The 17,078-nt window shown below is 45.9% G+C and overlaps 1 protein-coding gene across 15 annotated transcripts in view; it reads left to right on the top strand.

Moving 5' to 3' along the window:
- PALM2AKAP2 (PALM2 and AKAP2 fusion) overlaps positions 1–17,078 on the top strand; it is a 607,743-nt gene that overhangs the window by 236,501 nt on the left and 354,164 nt on the right. For all 15 annotated transcript variants that reach the window (XM_027105241.1, XM_027105248.1, XM_027105256.1 and 12 more), the window contains one exon: positions 15,832–15,877. In XM_027105241.1, the coding sequence (XP_026961042.1) occupies positions 15,832–15,877 (46 nt within the window). The remainder of the gene's footprint in view (positions 1–15,831; positions 15,878–17,078) is intronic.

The following is a 17,078-nucleotide window of genomic DNA, read 5'->3' as shown; positions in this document are numbered from 1 at the left end:
GATGGATGGATGGATGGACAGTTGGATATATAAACAGATGAATGAATGGGTAGATGGTTGGATGTATAGATAGATAAATGAATGGGTGGATGAATCACTGGGAGGATAGATGGATGGATGGATGGATGGATGGATGGCTAACAACTGGGAAAAGGAAAACTCTGAGTCAGGGATCATGGGGAACCACAGGGTGAAACCTGGAATAAACCTGCCACCGTCTGTGGCTAGAAGATCTGACCAGTGTAGTGTAAATTATGAACAGCTTTGTGTATAAACATACCAGTACGTGATACCCAAATTTGCTGAGCAAATTCATCATAGCTCCCCCAGAGTACTCATTCTTCTCAACTTCCAAAGTCCTAAATTAAAGAAGCCCCTTCGGTAGCAAATAAAACGGGGTTCTCACATATTACACTTTAGTATGAAAAAGATTCACCTGGTACATAAGTTTAGAATGTGTGTCCCTAAGTCCCCACCCCCAGAGATTCTGATAAAGTCAGTCTGGGGCAGGCTCAGTGATTTGCGGAGAAGTTAAAAGTACAGATTTCGTCTCTGCCCTGTCTGCCCTCTGTGACCTTAGATGGTTTCTTAATTCTTCATCTCTGAAGTGGAGAAAATAATAGTACCTCTTTGTAGGACTCTGATGAGTTAATATAGTGTTTGACATATGTAAGTTCTCAATAAGTTTACCTGCAATCTTTGCTATCATCATCATCAGTGAAACTCTAGATCAGCGGCTCTTAATCCCAGCTGCATAATAAAACTTGAAAACAAACCCTAATATAGTTGGGCTGGAGTGGGTCCCCAGGGATGGGTATTACTTTAGAGCAGCCCAGGTCTAATGTGCTGTCACAGTGGAGACCCAGCAGGCCCTAGATCGATCGGTGCTTCTCAAACTTCAATCTGCCCACAGATCACCGGGGGATCTTATAAAAATGCAGATTTGGATTCAGTAGGTTTCAGGCCAGCGAGAAGCTGCATTTCAACCTTGATATGGATGTTGCTGTCCACAGACCACACAAGGAGTAGCGAGGATTTGGAATACAACCTGAGGCCAAGCAGACAAGACCCGCAGCTTGGTCGGCGGTGTGATGCCAACACAGGGACCGATTATGACGGAGGCCATGTGGTTCTTGGTTATACCCAGGTCTGTCACATCCTAGTGCCACACTCTTCCCGGAAGCTCCCCCATCCCTCCCTAACTCAGCCAAACCCTGGGAGAGAGGCAGGATGGCTCTCTCTGATTTCCTTGATAAGATGTGTCAAATGAGCATTCATTATAGTCCCAGGAGTCCTTTCAGAGGCACTTAAGGCAATGCTGCACGTTTAGCACTTAGCTCTTCAGATTGTGGAGTTCAGGGTCATCATTTTGCTCATAGAAGGGCCATCTGTATGTGTCTAAACTGCTGAGCCAACTACCCCGCCGAGTGAGGATACTATTGCGGCCTCTGTTTTTGGCACAGACGTCTTGAGGGGTTTTCCAGTCGTCGGTAAATGCCGAAGTCCCTGGCTCTCAGTCCCTGGCCCAGGTGTAATGACTCAGAGGCCTACAGTCAAACCAGGTGAAGGAGGGGGTGGGAAGTTAAAATCCGAGCCGGCTAACAGGCAGAGGATGTTAGTTCTCCAAGACTGCCTCTGCATCTTCTTGCAGACTCATTGTGATTTCCTCAAAGCAGCCCTCTCCAAGGTTTCAGTCGTAGGCAGAGGCCCTCGCTGCCTGAGTGTACGAGGTGGGACTCACAGCATCGGGAAATCACGCTGATGAAGGCAAAGCTGAGAGCATCTTCATTTACTGTGCATGTAGTTAACGTTACATCATCCTTTCACTGCATGTTGATTAGGCAAAACTCTGAGTCAAGTATCTGATTGCAAAGACTCTTAATTTTATATGACAAAACTATCCTTTAGATTTTCATTTCATATTTTATGATTCCTAAGACCTGGAGTCAACACTAATTATTACATTTTTACAAGACATGCATTATTTATCATCTTCATTACCAGAATAATAAAAACCAACACAAACCTCCCCATGTACCCCGTAAGGTAGATATTATTAACCTGAGTTCACCTAAGATGAAATTGACGCAAGTTAAGTACCTCACCCAGGGTCCTCTATCTAATAAATATGGAGCTGGTCTTTGAACCCAGAGCATCCTGGCACCAATGCTCTTAACCACGGCACTCAACACCTTTTGTAGGAAAGCTGCCGCTCAGCATTTGTGAGAGCACTTCTTACCTGCCAGGCGCAGGGCTCGACATGGATTGTCTCCTATTGCCCTCAAAACACCCATATGGGTCAGGCACTATTAATTTCATTTTCTGATCGAGGGAGTTGATCTAAGAGAAATGATGTAATTTCCCCAAGTTTACACTCTACCTTGTAAGCACTAGAGCTGGGGGTTGAGCCCAAGGGGTCCGTGTCTCCTCTCTTTAGCTGATATTGGATTCTTGTCCCCTGCCAACCCTCTCCCCCAGCCCTGGAGTGAAGGATTCCTGGATCTGGCCAGGCACTGGTTCCATCAGTACCCACCTGTGCCCACTCTGCCAAAGTCCCTTTGGCCATGTAAGGTGACACATTCACAGGCTCCAGGGATCAGGGCGTGGATATCTTTGAGACCATTATTCTGTCTACCATGATCACACCATTCCATCGTTCTCTCACATGAATCCTGCATGGTCCTCCATCTGATTTCCTGCTCACATCTTCCCTCCCTCATCTGGGCAGTCAGAGTGATTTTTTGAAGGTGCAAATACATCCCTTCACAACTTGTCCAAACCCTCCCAAGGCCATGATCTGACCGGGCCACTCTTTGGCCTCTTTTCCCACTACTCAACCCCTCGCCCCCTCTGCCACCATCACTGGTCTCCTGGCTGCTACTCCAGTGGATGCTGAGCACGCTCACGGTGCAGAGCTTCCTGTGTGCTGCTCCCTCGGCCCCGGACACAATTCCCTTAATATTTGCATAGCTCTGTCACTTGCTCTGTATTCAGGTCTCTCTGATGGAGTGTCGCTCCTTCATCCCCACGCCACTCTCTCCCCTTAGGGTGCTTTTCTTCAGAACATTTCTGAAGTTAGATTGTAGATTTTCCTTCTTTTTTTTTTTTTTTGCGGTACGCGGGCTTCTCACTGTTGTGGCCTCTCCCGTTGCGGAGCACAGGCTCCAGACGCGCAGACTCGGCGGCCATGGCTCACGGGCCCAGCCGCCCCGCGGCATGTGGGATCCTCCCGGACTGGGGCACGAACCCGTGTCCCCTGCATCGGCAGGCGGACTCCCAACCGCTGCTCCACCAGGGAAGCCCTGGATTTTCCTACTTTTAATGTCCCTCTCCCTTCCCTGGAATGGAAATGCAAAAATGCAGCTTCTTTGTCCTGTTCTCTGCTGATCCCCAGCACTTGGGATGATGCTTAGTGTGAAGTGTGTGCCCAATATGTATGCAGGGCAGGAAGGAAGGAAGAAAGGAAGGAAGGAAGGAAAGGGAGGGAGGATGGAAGGAAACAAGGGATGAAGGGAGGGAGAGAAATAAAGAAAGGAATGATGGAAGAAGTTGGCTTAGCTCTCTGGCCCTTTTATTGTTGTTATCTAAGGTCTTAACCCTCAGAGAGGATAATATTCAAAAGAAAATAAATCACTTTCACCTCTTTCAAATGCGTTTTATTTATGCAGATAAATCCTCCCAACATTTAAATAGTTCCACACAGATACAGGCTTCCAACAGCATGAGCAGGTTACCTGATATTATTACATCTGCCACTTAGAGCTGTGTGACTGGAAGCTCTCTGTGTCTCAGTGTCCTCATCTGTGAAATGGGTATAATAATAATGCTGCCCTCATAGGGCTGTTGTGAGGATTACACCTGTTAATGTTTGCAAAGCACTTAGAAGGGATCCAGGGACAGAGTAAGCATCACATCAGTGTTTATTAAAGATAAAAACCCAAAAAACTTACACTCAAACTGTTCTCTCCAATACTCTTCAGACCTTTATTTAATTGAGAAAGAAACTTGGAAACTTTCAGCTTTTTCTTAACTCAATTTCTTTCTGCTTTATTATAACTTGGGAAAATACTAGTTTGTACTCCTATGAAAGTAAAATGGCAAAAGAGTATCTTTGCCCATTTTTTTCCACCAGTGGTGATATTCTTACCAAATAAATGTTTTCTCTATGGACTAGGGCTGTTACGATGTTTTCTAAATACTAGGATTATCAAATTTAGGGCTTCCTTTACTCAGAGGGTTAAGTGTGAAATCTCCAGGCTGCTCCAAAGTCGAAGTTCATCCTGAGAGACATTATCCTTTGCCTGGCTTTCCACGGGGGTGGGGGTTTGAAACCTGACACCTCTTTGTCGGTTGCCTCATTAGGTCACCACCTTGGAAAGGCTGCTTCCCTCTTATTAAGGAAAAGCCAGCTCCATTTGTTTTGGCTCCCAGCAACCTAACAGAGTCTTTATAATTCAGCAAAGGTCTGTTTTCCTTGGAAGCTGGAGAGGCCAGTGGTTTGGGATCAAGCTGGAATTCTCACTGGAAGTTCCAAAATGGAAGTCAAATGACTTCAGCTGGCAGTGGTAGAGGCAGGAATGCGGGGCAGGCCTTTGGAAAGTGGATTTTGAATATTGGAGGCTACTCATAAGATGCCTGATGGGATAGAGCCTCACACGGTTTGAGGGTGATGTGGACAAGCCATTTTATTATTCTGTTCAAACTCCGGGTTCTGATATCTGGGGGGTTTTTTTGTTTTTGTTTTGTTTTGTTTTGTTTAATTGTTTCCACGTAGAATAGAAAACAGTTTCAACCTAATCCTGGGAAGCAAGAATGGATTGATAAGATCCTTACTGTATACAGATGCAAGACAGGTCCCTTCTGGGGGAGACCAGTGAGGGTCACTCTAGAAGGACTAACTGCTGGATAGGCCTTGGTCTGAGGAAGCTTTGGGTTGGGAGAAACACTGTAGAGGTAGCTCACGCCCAGGAAGGGGGTTCATTGGCGCCTGTGCCTTTTCTCTGCCAGAAACTATGAAAGAGAACTAAGGTAGGGCAGCTGTCAGTGTGAAGAGGGGGCAGCCTGGGCAGCCATTGGCAAGGTCCCTGTTGGGGGCAGGAGGTGACAGGGCTGAGCAGGAAAGACCCAGACTTCCGGTCTCTTGCATGAATAACCAGGTTGAGCTTCCTGGCTCATAAGTCAACTCTCTCCTGTCTCTCTCAACTCCTCTGATATTCTAGGTTCCAGAGAAGATTTTTTTTTTTTAAACAGAGGTGCATGGGTCTTCTAAGAGTGTCCATGGAAGAATTCAAGAGGTTCCACAAAGCTCAGGAATTGTAGACAAAATGTTGTAGGCATGTGCATTGCCCTTAAGTCCATAGTTTTTACCAGATTCTCACAAGGACTCTGTGATCTGCCCTCCTGCAAAGCTTAGATCACTGTTCTACGTGGTAGCATAAATCACCCCGTAGAACACTTTGCACTTTTGTCTCCTTCAGTCTCTCGTGATAAGAATTTGGCAAAGCCAAAATGTTACAAAAAGGTTTGCACAGCATCAAAAGACCTTGGAGAGCAAACTCTAGAGGCAAGAAGCAAGAGTCAGGAGTATTCATGAGTACGTGCTGGTCTAGTCTGAGGACCATATCTGACACACCTGGGGTCTTAGCTCGGGCTCCTGTAACAAATTACCATAAATTGGGCAGCTTAAACAACAAACATTTTTTCTTACAGTTCTGGAGGCTGGAAGTCCAAGATCAGGGTATGGACAGATTGGGTTGCTAGTGTGGGCCCTCTTCCTGGTTTGCAGATGGCTGTCTGCTTGCTGTGTCCTCATATGGAGGAAGGAGAGAGAAAAGCAAGCTCTCTACTGCCTCTTCTTTACTCCCATCATGAGGGCTCCATTCTCATGACCTAATTGCCTACTAAGGCCCCATCTCCATCACACTGGAGATGTGGGTTTCCACGTTTGAATGGGAAGGGGTACAAACATGCAGTCCATAGCACCCAGTGATGGGCCAACAAGTGACTCAGGAGCCTTCACTAGGACACAGGCACGTCTAGGCAGAAACACATCCAGAATGATACTGATATTGATGAATAAATGAGATTATGGTCATGATTATAAAAGAGTATTCATTGACCACCTTCAATATGTCAGGAGTTACATACATGATGAATATATTATTTCACTTGATTGTCACAAGAATCTTGTAAAATGGATACTGATATCTTTCTCATTTTACAGACAGAGTAACTTAAGCTCAGAGAAGTAAATTTCTTAAGGTCATTAAGTGGTAGAGTTGAGATTTAAGGTCCAGTTTGTCCAATCCATGCTTCCTGCCAACCTAAGTAGCTTTGTTACATGCAAACAACCATCATGGTGGCTTGTGGGACGCTGATGTATCTGAGATCTCCTTCAGGGCTCTGACTTTATGATTTTTGAGTTAATTGAGAGAGCGACAAGTTAAGTAAATAATTTGTAAGTCACACACTATGTTAGAAATTGGGAGGGATGACCACTTTTCCTTCCCAAAGGGACCACCATGCATACCCTGAGGGGGTGGGATTTCTGGAATGCTGTAGAGTTAACAAGAGGGGACTTGGAAAGTTAGAAAAGGGAGGGGGAGGCTGCATTCCAGGCATAGCTCGTGGTATGAGAAAGCACCAAATTTGGAATGGGACAAACAGATGAAGGTGTCAAGTTCTCTGGGGAGGAGTATGGGGACTGGAGACTAAAAACAGGGTAAAGCTCTGGCAAGATGCTATGGCTCCTTCTGAGCTTGAAACAAAGGAGAACCATCCCAGAACCCTGGGGGCCTCCCCTCCCCCATCCCAACAAAGGGGAGTTCCGTTTGACAAGGGGACCGAGCCCCAGAGGGAAATGGACTGCCTGTCTATAGCGGGAGATCTTCAGTTCTAGCAGAGAGCTCTCTGGTCACAGGAAAAGCTATCTCGATTGTGATGGCTTGTCCACTTGCAAAAGATGGTGTCACAAGGGCTTGACTTAGGGAAGAGTGAAAGGTGAGGAACTATAGAGGAGGAAAGAAAAGAACTGAGTGGGAAGAGGGGACATCATGAAGGACTGACGGCAGACACCTGGGTCCCAGCGCAGGCATCAACAATCTGACGTCCAGATGTGGGTGCACAGCACTTAATCCAACCCAGGTCCTAGAAGGCAACAACCCCTCTGTCCTCCACGCCCACCCCAGGAACGCTGTCCCCAGAGAGAAAACAACGGGAGTGACATCAGTACAGAAGGCAAGCTCAACTGTGCCTCAGAAGTGGCCCTGCCAGCTGCTTTTCCCCAGGGAACAGACACTGCTCTCACTGTGGAGGCCTGGAGAGCAGCTGAGTGTCCATTTCCCAAAGGGTTGAGCCAGACTTGGGAGCTCATGGGAGTCAGGGAACTGCTATCTCTAATACATGATCTAATGTCTTGTTCGTGCTCACGCCCTCCTCAGCAGAACACAACACACCTTCCTTTGTCAAGTCAGCACAGGCTCCATCCTTGGGGCCTCCCAGAGGGGCTGCCCACACCCCACCCCCCTCAGCGCTCCTGGCTCCCAGTCAAGCAGACGCCTCTGCGTCAACTCTTTTTCCATCCCCACCTCCCCAAGTACGCCTTTCCCTCTAGTGGTATAAACTTAGCTCTGAATGAATGTAGAAAGGAGGGCACATTCATGTAAACACGGACCAGGTAGCTTTCCAATCGAAGTTTGACACACACACAGATGGCAGAAAAGATCCAAGTTTCTCTGCTTCCTTCTCTCCTGCTTCTCTCTGCTGCTTCCACTGCATCCTGGGACCCCACACCCTATCCTGCATTTAGCGAAGCTAATTAAATATGTAGATCAGGAAGTGCAACGGTTTGACTGGGTAAAGCAGAAATCACTTGAGTAACTGAGGAACATTGAGGAGGCAAAGAGAGCCCAGGGTGGCGTTGGGCATTTTCGTTTATTGGTTTGATTGTCTTAGAAACCCATCAGACATCTGGAAGCCTCTTTTGTCTTATGTGCTAGCTGAGTCTTCTCCTGGTAGGCCGAGTCTGTGGCTGCTACAGAATTTCTCAGTCTTAGAAACATCACCTCACCCCAGCCCCTGCCTCCACCCCACTGCCCAGTCCTTTTGTCCCTGAGTTCCTAACCTTGAAGGCATCCCTTTCACTGTAGTTCTTCGCACTCTGAGAGCATTTATAGTTAGTTCTCAAAACACCTTCTCACTCATGGGTTCCTTTCATCCTTACAAGAACTTTGTGGGGTTAGTTAGCTATCTCTGTGCCCAGTGTACAAATAGAAAACCTCAGCTCAGAGCAGTTAAGTTGCTTGTCTGAGGTCACACAGTAAGTTGGCAGAGTTAGGATTAGGACCTAGGGTTGAGATTTTGTCTGGTGCTCTTTCCACTCTATCTTGAGCTGCTTTGAGGAAAGGCTGTCTGTCTACGAGGTCCCAGCTGGGAGGGTTACACTTGGTAAGGAGAAATTTTTTTTGGTGTAGGTTTTTTATTGTTAAATATTGTTTTGTTTTGAAGGGAACAATTCGGTGGCATTTATCACATTCACAGTGTTGCGCAAGCACCACCTCTGTCTGGTTCCAGCACATCCTTATTGCCCCAAAGGAGAGCCTGTCCCACTCATCAGTCACTCTCCATGTCCCCTCCTCTTCCCCTGAGAATACCAGATTACTTCTGTGTCCATGGATTTGCCGTCCGTGGACATTTCATATAAATGGAATCAAGAAAATGTGACCTTTGTGACTGTTTTCTCTCAATAGGCATCATGTCCTCAGGGTTCATCCACATTTTAGCAGATGTCAGAGCAGATGTCAGATGTTCCTCTTTATGGCTGAGTAATATTCCATTGGAGAATCAGAGTGGCTTTTATGGGTTCAAATAGAAGTGACAACATGTACATCCCATTCTTTTTTTTACTGAAGTATAGTTCATTTACAATGTTGTGTTTCAGGGGTACAGCAAAGCGATTCAGATATATTTATTCTTTTTCAGATTCTTTTCCACTATAGGTTACTACAAGATATTGAGTATAGTTCCCTGTGCTATACAGTAGGTCCTTGTCGTTTATCTACTTTATATATAGTAGTGTGTATCTGTTAATCCCAAACTCCTAATGTATCCTCCTTCCCCCCTTTCCCCTTTGGTAACCATAAATTTGTTTTCTACGTCTGTGAGTCTGTTTCTATTTTGTAAGTAAGTTCATTGTATCTTTTTTTTTAGAATGCACACGTAAGTGATATCATATGATAGAGATCTGTCTGACTTACTTCACTTAGTATGATAATCTCTCGGTCCATCCATGTTGCTGCAAATGGCATTATTCCATTCTTTTTTATGGCTGAGTAATACTCCATTGTACATGTACACCATGTTTTCTTTATCCATTCACCTGTTGATGGATACTTCAGTTGCTTCCAAGTCTTGGCTATTGTAAATTGTTTTGCTGTGAACATTAGGGTACATGTATCTTTTCTAATTAAAGTTTTCATCTTTTCTGGGTATATGCCCAGGAGTGGGATTGCTGGATCATATGGTAACTCTATTTTTAGTTTTTTAAGGAACCTCCATAGTGCTCTTAGTAAGGAGCAGTTTTTGAGACCGACTGGCTATTACCTCTCAGTGAGACCAGCTCCAAGGGGCCAAACACAAGTTGGAGGATCCATTTTGCCAGCGTATGAGTGTATGGAGGGTGGGCAATGGGTTGGTATGCAGGATTGAAACCCTGAACACTCCAAAGGGCATCAGAAGGGCTCAGCAGCCATAGGTGGTAGGAGCTGAAGCTAGGCTTTCCCAGTTTCATTATTCATTCCCCAACGAGGAGGGCACACAGGATTTAACTGATAGTCTACTGTCCCTACACTGCCAAACCCACAGGAAATCTCTCTCTTGTTAGCAGTGCTGACTTGCAGAATGTGTACGGCATGATTGAATCATGGCTAACAATGAAAGTGTTGATGGCCCCACTGCAAAAAGGGATTCCAAGCTGACCAGGCACTTCATGGTCATTGTACTAAGGCAAGCTAGACTGGCCCCTAAGCTCTCTGGGAAGCCAGTGACCTGATTGTGTCTACCAGCATCAGATAACCAGACTGGCCTTCCCAAAGACTTTTCCACTTTGTAGCTAATTCACACCCAAACCTTGAATCCACTCCACCAAGGAGCACCTTTAATATGTGGGCATGTAGCTCTCTTCCAAAACACTCCACAATTAAGCTTTTCTTTCCATCTTTTCCTAGGACTTAATCTATGTCCTCTTAAGCATTCCCTTCTCATTCCTTCTTATTTATAAGCATTAAATTGACTTACTCCAAAAGATAAGGCTGTAGGTGTCTATGAATCATTCAAGGGGCAGCCTGGTAATGAAATTTCTAGACAATAAATGACACAGGGCAGAATCCTCCCTTTTAAAAGATGAAAAAAGAGAAGTACCTACTAATGTGGAAAACTTAAAGAATATTGATAGTTCACCCCTTTTCTTAAAAGAAAAAGCCTACATTGCAAAAAAAAAAAAAAGCATACATAAAAGGATAGATACAATCAAGTCACTCACTTGATTTGGTCTATGACAGTTTTAATGAAGAAGTAGTTGGGTTGTATAATCAGGACCTGCCATTTTTGGAGCCCCTACTATGGTCACTGTCAAGCATTTTCCATCTGCTATCTTGATTTCTTGCAATATCCTTATGAGGTTAGAGTTGTTATCCCCCATTAAGGATGAGGAAATTGAGCTAAAGGAATTCAAGTTTGTGCAGTTGGTGAGTCTGAGGGCTGGGATTCTAACTTGTCTTTACAGCTTCATGCCTTTTCTCTGTGCCATGCCCACCTCCCACCTCCTAGACCCACTTTTCAAAATTTTTATCAACATCTGAATATCCCAGCAAGGTGAATGTAGAATGACCCCTAACCATCCAGATCCAATTCCTGTATGCTCTCCTTATAGCCCCTGGTTTCTTCCAGCAATTCACAGTGTTGATCAACTGACATTGCCAAGGCTAGCCAAGAGAAAATGAGGCCATCAGATAGAAATTCTACCATTCATTTTTAGATGGATTTCTAGTTGCTCTTTTTGAATCTTCTATGTAGAGAGCTTAGTCAATCTGTACCGTAAGTGACATCCAGCCTAGTTTATTTCCCACACTGGCACCCTGTTTTCTAACTTCTTTCACTCTCTTGCACCATGGGGACTCTCTCTATGGATCTATCATATGAATCCCATTGAAAAAAACATCACATACTTGAAATCCCATCAACTTTCCCAAATTGTTCACAACCACGGGAGCCAAAAGGGCTCCAAGCACTGTTCCCCTCCTTTTGATCCTGTGCAGGCATCACATATGTTTCTAATGACCGTGTATTTTAAAAGATCCTAGGCAAAAGAGAGCTGATGCAAATACAAACATTTTGGAGGACCTGGCATTCTTTTAAAATTAGTTTTGTTAATGGAAAGCTTCAGGTTACTCTGAAGTTTCACACTCTTAGGTTCTGTTCAGCAAGACTTTAACTTTTACTCACTCAATGGGTCTTGGCAAGTCATTTCCCTCTCAGTTTACAGAGCTCCCGTTTTCCCCACAGGGGAGTAGGCTGTGATCATCTGTGGTTCTCAAAGGACTCACACCCTAAAATAGATTCTGCAGTTTTTATTACCAAAACATCTATTTCGCAAATCTAGCATTCTGTATTCTCTCAATAGAATGCTGTGCAATACAGCATCTATCAGAAAAACCATTAGACAATACGGGTAATGCTTATGCAACACGGTTTACTGTCCCAGCAAGAACTAGTGATTTGTTACACACATGATGCACCCATTGTACTAGATCTTTTGAGATTTCAAATGTGTGGAGGGCAAAGAGTCACCCATATTAACACTAGACTATGAATTCTTTGTAATACCAGGCCATAACCTAATGTCTAGTATAGAATAGCTGTACAATAAAAGTTTATGAAAGAAATGGCATAATTTGGGTTATAAGTGTCTGTGTTTTTAATGGGTTAGATGATTTCAAAATGCTAAAATTTAGAGTTTTGAGGGGAGAAGTATTGGAAGAGGAGAAAATGTTTTCTCTCTGCTCTTCACGTGCCTTCCTGTTTCACTTAGGGTTCTTAGTCACAAGCAGCAGAAACTGATTCTAGTTGCTAGGAGCAGAGAAGGCATGAATCGAAAGTGTATTACGTAGCTGGCAGAATAGCTGGGAAGGCTGGAGAAGGAGGCCTGAGCAATGGGCAGGACCAAAGATGAGCAACCAGCCTGAAAGAGTTCTCTAATGCTATGTCTTCAAGGTCCTTGGCCAATGTACATGGCTAACTAAGCCCAGATTGCATGCCATGTCATAGCTTCTGAGGACCTGGGAAACAAATGTCTGGCATTTCCCGGCTTGCATGATGGGAAGTAGCTCTGAATCTCACAATGGCTCGTAATATGGGAATTCCCTAAAGACAGAAAGGGCTGCACAAATGGGGCAGCCAGAAAAAAAAAAAAAAAATGTGAAGATTCTGCTACATTTCCCCCTGGACAAATCCCCAGGGTCCAGCATTCTGAATTTCTTCTATCCTTTGACTTTTGGCCATCCCTGCTTTGACAGTCCTCAACACGGAGTAAACAGGAGCCCTGTATATCATGGGTCTCAGGCGGTTAAAAGCCACTGAGGAAGTAAATTGGTCATAAGTCTTCTGTCTACTCCTAGTAAGCCCAGTTAGTACGATGGTTCTAAATCCATCCCTAACTCTTACCTCACCCCATAGATATTTAATTTTGTACATGTATTCAGACAAATGTGACCCAGGAGATTCTGATGCATACTACTGACTGGGAAACGTGTCTTAATTGTTCCCATTTCTCACAGTTTCTTTACAAACCATTTCTATTTTTCTGAAGTCCCCTCCCACACCCCATCAGTCCCAACCAATGGCCCTTCCGTCAGCTGGGAAAACTAGGCTTCCAATATACGCTCCCTCAACTTCTCTCTCTTTCAAATAAAATGACTTCATCTTTACCCATTCCATCTTCTGTCCTACTTCATTTCCCCATCTTTCCAAGCCTACCTTGGCCACTAGTGCTCATCTGGATGCCCTCTGGTCTAATCTGAGACCTAATACTTACCTTCCCTTTGGACTGTGTCTTTGTTCTCACTTCCCTGATGCCTAATTCCCTTTGGCCCTGAAACATTCAAGTCTCACCTGATCTAACAACCCTTCAACTTGACTCTGCTTCCCATAGACCACCTTCCTGTTCCCCCCACCACCTTCATCTTTCACATCCAAACATCTGAAAGGAGTGGTTTGTACTCAAGGATGTTCCTTCCCCACCTCTCACTCATTCAAGTCGCTGTAATTGCTTACAGGCTCACCCACACACACACCCACACACACACACACACACAGCTCTCTCAATGTCACCCACGGCTTCCTGGCTGCCCAAGCCTCTTAGTCTGCATCTTTCTTGACCTCCCCAAACCACCTGACTCTGTTGAAAAACCCTTTCCTCCTGTTGTGGCTTTTCGTAGAAACATCCCTCTTGATTTTTCCTTCTAATCTTCAGATGATACTTCCTCAGCCTCCTTTCCTGGGCTTTCTCCTCTTCTCGTTCTGTTTTCTTACCCTGGCCATTCTTTCTTTAGCTATAACCACAATGTAGATGACACCCAGGTATGTGTCCCCGATCGTGATTCTTCTATCTTGAGATTCAAAGCTTTCCAACTGGTCACTTCCAAAAGATGCCTAAGCCTGTCTTCCACTCCATCTCACCTTCCATCATGCCTTTTAAAAATTTAGCATAGTAAAATATACATAACATAAAATTTACCATTTTAACCACTTTTAAGTATGCAGTTCAGTGACACTAAGTGCATTCACATTGCTGTGCTCTTCTAATTCCTTTTTAATATCTGTGTAACTGGAGGGGAAAGGACCACTTATTCATCACCGGGGGCTGCCCCACCTTCATATTACTGGCCGAGCCTGGTGCCTGGTGGTTATAAACATGAGCTCTGGAGGGTCTGATCTAAGTTGAAATCCTAGCTCCATGACTCTGGCTGAGGCTTTCCACCTCTCTGGTCTCACTTCGCTCATCTTGTACTCTCTACTCTTGTTGGGTACGCAGTCACTCTGCCGAAGTACTAAAAGCTTTGTTTATTTGTGAGCTAACACCCCTCAAAAAACTTGTCCTCTGGAGCTGGCACTGCAAGTGAAGAGAAAATGAAGCATTTGAAGAAAGTGATGGGTCTTAGCCAGAAAGCAGAAGTTCTGGATATACTGGAGGGGGATGTCAAATCTGGTGTTGCCTTGGATTTACGACACAAACAGCTCCACCTACGCCTGTTATGAAAAGAAAGAGAAAACAATCAATCAGTGAAACTGTTTTGGTGACTGCTTCAGTCTTTGGGCAGAGTAGTAATTTCTCTTCAAGTGACAGGTGAAACCTCTCTGAATGTTGAGAAGGTGATTTAGTAGAAATTGCAAGAATTTGCCCAGGAAAGAGGTGATTTGGAGAAATTTGATGTGCCTACCTTTCAAAATGCCTTCTTAAGTTTTGCATTTATAGAGTCATCAAGGATCTAAAGAGGTCACATTGGTTTTTTCCCCCATGTTTATTTCATTTTATGGAGGAAAGTTTGCTTATGAATGTTGGGAATTCTAGCAGCCCCCTCCTGGAGGTGAAGACGTATTTTGTTTTTAGCTTTTTGTTTCCTTTTGGACTGGATCTTATCTTATCTATCTCTCATTTCCAGCCCAGGCCCTGGCATAAAAGATGAACTTTAGAACTGCCGCCTGTTTCAGTAAAGAAGAGGTGAAGTGTTTTGGTGACCAGATCCTACTTTTCCTTTCAGAGACTGAGTACAGAAGTAAAGATTCTGAGTTTCAGCCCAGAATGTCACAGGATAATGTTCAGAACAGATTGCCCTTTACAAAGCACCTTTGTACGCATACTTTATCTCATTCGGCACTGACAGACACTCCATTTTTTAGATGAGGAAACTGAGGTTCAGAGTGGTTAAGTGACTTGCCCGAGGCTTCACAGCTAATAAGTGATCAAGCCCATCCTAGCCGAGCACCTATAACTACAAACTCTCGGTTGTCTTTCTAACCCACATTTGGCCTCACAGAGCAGAGGGATGGCCTGTGCTGAGCTACACCCTGCCCTTGGCCAACTTGACCGCTGAGGAGCCTGCCATTGAAGGCATGTGGATGAGGCAGTTGGAAATGTCCCCACGTGGAGTCGAAGCGTTTGGCAGGCAGGACGTGCTGGGGCACCGCTTTCTGCCAGAGGCCCCTGGGCTGGCGTCTGCACGTCCCCAGTGAGCACGTGTCCACCTGGGCGCACCAACCGTGCGCCCTAGCGGCTCCCGGTGCGCCCCGGGTGCCAGCCCGCCCGCGCGCTGCCCGGCCGCGCCTTGGGGGCCTCCCCACTCCCCGCGGCTGCAGCCCCGGTGTCTCCCGCCCGCTTAGAGCAGCCCGGGGCTGCGGCCGCGGGTTCCCCCACACCCCAGGGGCGGAGCGAGGCGCGGAGACGTCAGGGCGGAGGACGAGCGCTGGGCGAGCGCGCCCTCCCGGCTGCTGCCAGTGGCCCACGTCCCCGACTGGCGCGGCCGGCGGCGGGGAGATGCAGGGAGCGGCGGCGCTGGGGCGCAGCCAGGCGGCCGGGCGGGCGGGGGCCAGAGGCTGAGCCGGGCGAGCCAGCCGCGCACACAGCTCTGCCCGCCACCTCCGAAGCGGATCCCCGGACGCCCCTCGGCTGTCCCTGGGTTTCTAGCAAAGTCCCCCCGGGGTGTCCATCGTTTCCTTAGGTGACTACAGCGTGTGTTTTGTTTTTCTTTCTTCCTTCCCTCCCTGTGTGCCCTTCTCCAGGATGGCAGAGGCGGAATTGCACAAGGAAAGGCTGCAAGCCATAGCAGTAAGTCCACTTTCATTTTATTTTCTTGCTCTATTGTCTGGGATGGAAGAGGACCCCGAGTGCTTCGGGGCCATCGACATTCCAGCACAGTAGCCGCAGGACATGTGTTTTGGGGATAAAAGTCTGTCAAGGCTCAGCTACGCTGCTTTTTCCTTTATGGTCTGTAGATGGAAAGCCCCAGGGCGCGCTTTGGGCTGGGGATTTGAATGTGGAAGATTGGCTTAGAAATAAGATGCTTGCTACTGGGCTTTGGGGAAAGACTAAACAGGAGCATGAGGGGTGGGGGTGGGGGGGCGATTCCTGGAATATTACCACCCAGTGCTCAGTAATACTCTGACTTCAGACACTGGAGAATGGCGGGAACGGTCACCAGAACGGTGGCTGCCATCCACTCTGCGGAAGCTGTTGGTGTGCTAAGTGGAAAACCAGCAATCAGCTCCACTGCCAGCCACGCGGTAGAACCTCCTCCCTGAAAGCGGGAGTGTTCATTTTCCCTGTTCTGTTTGATATTGACAAGGGCACTGGCGCAAACCATCACCCTGGGTGGGTGGGGGGGGGGCGGGTGGGCTGGGGACTTCTTAGAACAACTGGGTCCTGGAAATAATATTCCAAGAGAGCCTCCTTCTTCTAGGTGTGGATCATCTGAAAACCTATTTTCAGCATACAAAGGAGCAACCAGTTTTGGCAAAGTTTATGTGCACTCTCAGAAAAGTGTACCCATGTGCATCTTGGGTATAAAAGAGCTCGAAAGCTGCCTAAATTTGAGCAATCCTGCCACAGTGCTGCCAGTGATCCACAGATGTGGTATTTTTACTGGAGCCACCGCAGCTGGATTATATATTTCCTTTTCAGATGAGGGAATGATTGCTGCTGCTATATGAAATAATAGCAATTAAAAGAGGTCTCTTAACATATTGGCATAAAAGAATCGCCAGACATTCTTTTACCTAAGTACTTTTTTTTTTTCTTTTGGGTCCGGGAGTTCCCTGGAAACACATGTAAATTTGTTGGAGAAATGGTGTGTAATGTTTTGGAAGCAAAGTATATTAAAGTGTTTTTAAAACCCTTTGGACGGATCCTTCACTGGGAAATGCATACAGACTCTTCTTTTTTAAAGAAGCGTTTGATGTGGTCTCTGTGGCTCTGAGATCCTCTCTATCAAAGTCTTCAAATCTTAAAATGTCTTGGAGACTTTACAGCT

Source organism: Aethalodelphis obliquidens, unplaced genomic scaffold (genome assembly GCF_003676395.1).
Source record: "Aethalodelphis obliquidens isolate GAN/ISIS:26980383/991018 unplaced genomic scaffold, ASM367639v1 scaffold7, whole genome shotgun sequence".
In the NCBI taxonomy this organism is placed as follows: domain Eukaryota; kingdom Metazoa; phylum Chordata; class Mammalia; order Artiodactyla; family Delphinidae; genus Aethalodelphis; species Aethalodelphis obliquidens.
This window is presented reverse-complemented; position numbering and strand designations above follow the sequence as displayed.